The sequence below is a fragment of the Leptosomus discolor genome, chromosome 4, assembly GCF_034619465.1.
Source record: "Leptosomus discolor isolate bLepDis1 chromosome 4, bLepDis1.hap2, whole genome shotgun sequence".
Classification (NCBI taxonomy): Eukaryota; Metazoa; Chordata; class Aves; order Leptosomiformes; family Leptosomidae; genus Leptosomus; species Leptosomus discolor.
In genome coordinates this window covers 40690629-40697753 of record NC_141394.1, presented here as the reverse complement: position 1 = coordinate 40697753, position 7125 = coordinate 40690629, and the positions used below count along the sequence as shown (strand labels likewise).

The 7125-nt window shown below is 46.6% G+C and overlaps 1 protein-coding gene across 1 annotated transcript in view; it reads left to right on the top strand.

The window, feature by feature from the left end:
- The first annotated feature begins 955 nt into the window (after positions 1-955).
- The window catches only part of CPE (carboxypeptidase E), a 58670-nt gene continuing 52500 nt past the window's right edge, over positions 956-7125 (top strand). The window contains exon 1 of the mRNA XM_086464160.1: positions 956-1238. Within this exon, the coding sequence (XP_086320286.1) occupies positions 956-1238 (283 nt within the window). The remainder of the gene's footprint in view (positions 1239-7125) is intronic.

Below are 7125 nucleotides of genomic sequence, written 5' to 3'. Positions count from 1 at the left end.
TTAAATTATTTGGGACAAGATTCTATTTATGGAAGAATGAATTGGATTTGTGATTGTCAAACTTTTGAAAATTTTGAACCTCTCAAAATTCTCCAGTGAGGCTTTGTGTCCTTTAAAAATAATTTAAAAATCCCCTGATATGGAACTTGTTTTTCAGCATTTAGCCTTTTGTTCTTATCAGTTGTCCTTTACAGGCTGTTTCGACATAGTCTAAACACTTATGCCTATAAAAACAGGTCAGGAAAGCAGATTGCTTCAGAAGGCCTGTAGTGTCCGCGGTCTAGAAGAGGCTGCGATTTACCGATCTATTGCAAATGGTTCCTCACAAGGGCATTCCCACTGAACATAACGGGATATGCTCTCTAAGTACTCTCAGTATTGGAAAGCGAGTCTTACTTTACCCTTTGCTTTCTGTGATGCAGCAAAGCCGTGTTGTAGATGATGAGCAAAGCAACCTTATAGATGATTGTTCATAGTGTTCCCTGTGAGGTCAGTCAAATACATTCGTGTTACTCCACCACAGCGCTATTGGAGTCTTCCACGGAGCGCACCGCCTGTTCATGTGGGGCTTTGCCCGCGGGTTAACTCGGTGGGACGGCTCGAATGCCGCGCAGGGCAAACGCGTTTCACCAAATAAAACGACGAAGCAATGTCGAAAACGCGCCCCTGGGCTCTCCCAACGCCTTCTGTGTATCCGGCTGACGAAAACCCCTTTAGTGGCCTTTCGGCCGCGTCTTCCGGCGCTGGTACTGCGGGGCCGCGCACTCTCCGCCGCCCTCCGCAGGGAGCCCTCGCTCCTCCCGCCGCGGCCCGCGGAGACGGGAGGAGCGGCCGGTCCCTCCCCTCCGCCCTCCGCCCGCCCCCCGCTCCCTCCCTCTCTCCGTCCCTCCCTCCATCTCTCCCTCCCTACCGCAGGGGCCGGCGGCAGCTGCGCGGCCGCGGGCAGCGGTGCGGGATGGCGGTGCGGGCGGTGCGGGCGGTGCTGGCGCTCTGCGGGGTGCTCGTTGCCTGCCGGGCGGCCGAGCCGGGGGCGGGGGGGGCCAGCCGGCGGCGGCGGCTGAGCGCCGAGGAGGGCATCTCCTTCGAGTACCACCGCTACGCCGAGCTGCGGGAGGCGCTGGTGGCCGTGTGGCTGCAGTGCCCCGCCATCAGCAGGATCTACACGGTGGGGCGTAGCGCCGAGGGCCGGGAGCTCCTGGTCATCGAGGTGTCCGACCGCCCCGGCGAGCATGAGCCCGGTAAGGGGGCGGCGGCGGCGGGGTGGGGTGCGGTGCGGTGGGGTGGAGGGAGTCCGGCCCGGCGCTGCCCGCACCTGGCAGCAGGTAGCGGCGGGGCGGAGCGCGGCGGAGCTGCCGCCCGGTGCCGCTGCGTCGGGCCCGCGGTCCGGCGGCAGCGGGCAGGCGCTGTCCCTAAAATACTCGCTGTAGCAGCGGCACCGGCTGTCAGCGACCGCCGCCACTCGGCGCAGAGCGCCTTTATGTTGCTGACCGTCGGATTTAGCGCCCCGTTAAAGAGAGGAGCGTGCGAAATTCCCTATAAAATACCAGAGGGTGCGGCAGCGATCGGGAACGAACGCGCTCCCGTCTGCTCTGCGGGCGGGCGCCCGCTGCAGATGTGCTGGAAGGGAAGGCGTCGGCCTCCCCGTTCCCTGGCACCAGCCAGGGTGTCGGGGGACAAGCGTGAGGTTCGCCCTGTGGCCGTGTGAGCTGTCAACACGGCCAGGCGGGCTGCGGGGACCGCCGCACCCGGCAGGCGTCTGCCCCGATGGCCCGGGATAGGTGGTCATGTGTACCTGGGGTTGAGGCGTTTTTTATAAAAGGGGATGTGATTGACGCTGCACCTTCGTTTTCCGCCCACGACTGTGCGTTTTTCATCGTTTCCAATTTCAGAATTGATAGTATTGCTTATGTCTGTATGTGAAAAGGCTTAGTCTTGAACTCTGCGCGGTACCTGAGGCCCAGTCAGGTCTTTGCACGTCCCTCGGTAGGTTACAGAACAGGTCTAGAAGTCTGTCGTTTTGGGGGTGAGATGTGGCTTCTGTGGGTCTCTGGGGATTTGGTCTACAAATTAGCGCTTGATGTTCAGCTTTATGGCCTGACTATAACCTTGCTTTGCATCCTCAAGGGACTTACATTTGTACTGGCTGCATTAGGGCTACTGATAAAACTTAGAGGTTATAGGGTATTGGACACAAGGAAGGCAGGGTAGCAAAGCATTGTATTGCAATGAAAAACGCAGGAACCGCCGTGAGATTTGAAAAGCGTCTTTGTGGTGTGTTGCCATCTTGGTATGAGAGGTGATCCTGAAGCTAAAAATTAATGTATTGATGCTGTGTAATTTGCACGCTAGAATGATACGCAGTTATTATAGTGACTTTGCGTTACTGTCAGGGGATGGTCGCTACAGCTCATTAATTTGGCATTTATGTCAAGCCAGCTGAAATGGGGACAAAAAGAGCCCTCTGTGCAGTCTGAGATGGGGCCGTGGCTCTTCCTAGAGACATGCTTCTTCTCCTGTTGGTGTCAGTGACATGAGAAAGGGTTTGTCATTGAGCCCAAGCAAAGGAGAATCCAACTGTCTATCAATGAGCGATAACAAACTGCAGAAAATAAAATTTCCTATGGATTGCATCCACGTACAAGCTGCAACGAATGTCAAGCATTTCCTAGAATGTGCTCGTCCCTCACAAAGGGAGCCCTATACACAAAAATGCCACATGTTGTAATGTCCAAATCACATGTCAGGGAATGTGATGAGTCCTGGCAATCTTTAGCTGTGGATGCTAAAAATGCTTGTTTTTGCAGAGGATTACCCGGGGTTTGAACCAGAGCGAATTTGTTGTTTTATTTCAGTCCTCAGTTCCATTCTGTGAGGTACTGAACATTTCTTAAAAAGTGGAGAGCTACTGCAGCTTTCACTATCTGCAGTGGTACATGAGAGGAACTCAGGATCTTTTTAGGATGGACAACGAGCCAGACCCCGTGCCTAGTTATGGTTGTGCTCCTTGAAGTAATTGTAAAGACATTGATAACATCCCTGCTTCTTTGTTACAGAGCCTAAGCACCTATGTATTACGCTAGTGGTTGCATTAGAGGTGTTTCCTTCTTAATAATGTGCCCTTTCTTCTACTTTTTAGTGGAAGGTAGCACTGTTTGTTTTTCTGTGTGAGCTTCTTTAACCTGTGCAGTGAAAGAAGTGGAGCCTTGTACCAGCCTTGGCAGGAAATAGGAGGCTGGTTCTGCAGCTCATACCTGAGGGGGAATCCTCTCTCACTCTGAGCATCCACGCTTGATTCCCAGGGCAACAACAGGAATAAGGATATTTTGTGTGATTAAAGCTTGCAGGATCAGTGCCTGGTTTATCATCATTTATTATTAAAAAATGATAGAGAGATTCACAGACGCGTATGTCCATAGAGTTATTTTTTTCTTTTACCGTGACAGGCTGGGAGGTTGTAATTCCTGAACATAATCTGTTCCTGCAAGGTATCCTGAGTGTCATGGGGTTTATTTTTAAATTTATACAAGTATAAACAAAATACATGCTGTGGCTCATAGGTTTACGGTCTGTAGAGAGCTCACGCTTCTAGAAGCCTAGTGGGTATGCAGGGATGATACCTGAATTATCTAGTGTGCTGCTGTGAAAATAAAAAAATGTTTCTGTTCACTTAGTGAGCAAGTTGATGGCACAATAAATCAGGAAAGTGTCAGCAGAGCATCATTAAAGACTCTTTGTACTGAGTAAAGAGGCTTTGTACTGACTAAATCAAATGCTGCACGTACATGCATACATTGCATAATCACGCATATTGCACAGCCATGCAGCGTTGTGTGAATGCATTTGATTGTATGCAAGCATATAAATCAACTTCAATTTCAGAGTATCAGCTATTTTTGAAAATGAATTTAAAATATATGTGCAATATTTGGAAAAAAAAAACCCAACAAACCGTGAAGGAAACAGTAACATTTTAAAAACGTGCTTTAGACTTCCAAAGCAACTGGAACAAATTGTGAAGGCCTCATGTTTTACTGGGGTAAATATACATTACAGGATTTATTTTAAAGCCCTGATACTGTACTGAAAACCAGAATGACTCCATAAGAGCCAGTCTGGTTTCTCGCGTAAGCATACAAAGTGTCTTGGCAAATCTTGGAAACTTGGATTAGTCACTTGGAAGATGTGAGCTGAGCTTTTGCTGAGCTCTTCCCAGGGACATGCTAAATGCCAGAATCGTGAGCCTAAAGCTTCTGATCCTACATGAAATACTTGGAGGATGTGCTGCCTTCTCGGCAAACTTCAACACCACGCTACCTATGCTTCCCTTGTGGTTCATGCCAGGCAGAGTTTGGTCTAATATTTCACAATTTTGTGTTTGTTGGTTTGTGGTTTTTTGTTGTGTCTTTTTTTTGTGGCAGCGATTTCTTTAGACTGATACTGGAGCCATATGGGAGATTAGAGCGTGCAATTGCTGATGAAAAAGAAGGCCTTGAATAAGGAGAAGCAAACCCGGAGATGAAGATAGTTGAACTTTAACAAACAGTTTTCTATTAAAGCAGCTGTTCCATGCAGATAACCTCACTATGAGTTGGTAGGGACTAGACGGTTAAGGCAAAGGCAGACTCGAATGAGTCTGTATCAGTGGTTAGGTGTGGAAAGTGTTTTATGAACCTAGACTGAAAGTAATCAAAACGTTGTGGAGTAGCTTTGATTACCTGAGAATATACAATTTCATCCCTGTGCTTGCCAAAAATTGGCAAAGTTGACAGAAGATGTGGGCGGCAAGGTGAGATAAAGCGAGAAAGAGGTGGTGGGAAGTTGATGATGCACCAAGGGAAAACAGAGGACAGTTGATAATAAAGCACAGATTATTTCTGGGACAAACATTGTGCTCCTGCAGGAGAATACTGACTGCTGCTGAGAGAGGAAATAGGCTCTTGCTTTGGATGGCTGATGTTCTGTTGAGCAAACACCCAATGGATGCTGATCTCTTGAGGCTTTTTTTATTACCATAGCTAAGCTAATTTTGAGCATACATTTATATTCTTTAGTAGAAATGAAATATGTTTAGAATTGATTAATGCCAAAAGCAGTTCCTCCACCGTAAATGCTCAACCACTTGTTTAGGCATGCTGCCACTTCTGACTGATTTGTACCATTGATTTTGGTGGTACAAGATCAGTCCCCTCCGTCACCGCTTCACTTTGAACATGAAAATGAAACATTCTGACACTTTCAAGATTCCAAGATTGATTTTTTCTGTTTACAGGAAAAAAATTGCAGATAAAAATTTCTCTCAACTCCTACTTTTTTTTTTTTTTAAAAAAAATAAACTATTAAGATTTTTATAGTGGTTATTTTTCGGTGTTTAGTTTTGTGAAGAAATTATCAAAGTAAGGCTGATTAATTGACTGGTTACATGTGTTTACAGATACAGGCTCTGAAAATTACTTTTGCATCAAATGGAGGGGAAAGAAGATGGATGAAGATACAGATTTTGTGGCAACAAAATGATCTGCAGATTTGTGACATTGTCATAAAATTGTTCATGATTGAGAAAGGAAAACAAATCTTGAAGATATCAGAATAATGGTATTCTGGAAACTATTTCATGTTTTTTTCAAAGCAGCATTTAAATTAAAGGTTTTTTTCAAAGGTAATGATTTTATTCTTCATCCTTCTCCCTGCAAGCATCTCTAAAAATACTTCAAATAGGAGGAAAAGGTTTACTTGTAGTTGAGTGAGTAGTGATTGTAGTGATTTTCTAGAAATCTTTGGACTTTTCAGTTTCAAACAACAACAGCACGTTGTGAGCTGGCGAGGCAGGAGCACACCGCACATGAGTTGAGCAGCACAGTTGTGACTTGGAGAATTTGCAGGACCCTGTGGGTGTGACCAGGTGATTTTGTGAGGTGCAACTCAGCTATATTAATCCTTGGACCAGTGACTTTATCAAAGACCCTACTTAGCACGGTGGGGAGATGGGTTGGGTGGGTCAGTGCTGGCACTCAGCCTGAATAAACTGCTTGACTTCCCAAATTGCAGCTCTTGTACTGGCCCCCTCAAAGTCGCTCAACGTTAGGCTCTCCATTTCTCACGCTCCAGACCTGCAGTGCTGGAGCTGCTTCCTCCTGCAAAAACATAATTAAAGGATGACTAAAAGAGAAATGAAAATCATGCCTCTGCTCTGTGTTAGTGAATGGGGAAATCCGAGATCTGTCTGCTAATACAGAAACCATACCTAGGGTTTTTTCTGTCACTGAAATGCTCCCTCATTCAGCTGTGGCAGCAGCCACATGAGCTAATACTTTCTGTGAGAAGAACTTCTGATAAGTAAGGCTGACAAATTCACAGGGAAAAAAATTGTTGCTTGTAATGTTTGTATTTCACTGTTGCACAAACCCTATTTTTTAATATTTTTTAAATGATTGTCATTTAAATGACTCTGCAGCCATTCCAGAGAACTGTGAGCAAGTGCTGCTCTTTGAAAAAGAGACATAGCAGCAGCGAGAAGAAACAAATGTGTAGGAGGCTGCCGTAATTTCAGCCCAGCGTGGGCTGGAATCCGCTGTGTCACCTTAGCCAGTAGCCCAGGGGAGGGGAGACCACTCAATATCACCTGTGGGACTTGTGGGCTGTCCCGCTTCAGACGGGCGGACACAGTGCTGGGGTTGGTGGCATGGCGTTTTAGCAGTGGTGATGTCAGAAAGCATACAGCTCATCTCATGGTTATGGTGATGTCATCAGATGCAGCCATTCTAATTTTATCACTTACAATTAATTGCCCTTGATTTTTCTAAAGCTTCTTTTCTTTATGGTCTGAATTTGAAAGTAACAGTCTTGTTCTTTGATGGGCCCTATTAATATTTCCCGATTTTGCAGAACATTAGTACAAATTGTATATGGCAAGAGCTTGTGACTAAATCTAGATATTGGAGAGCAAACCAGATTTTTGCATGCTTCAGGTTTAATCAAATGCCAGTTTTTATCAATGGCCGCTCATTTAACATCCCCTTTCTGAAGGGAGATATTGAGGGATACAGGGCTGGTCATGCTGGTGCCCCAAGTTTGTGTTCATCCAGCTGCATTGCCTAGAAGTAGGGGCTGTAAATGAGTGGATGCCAG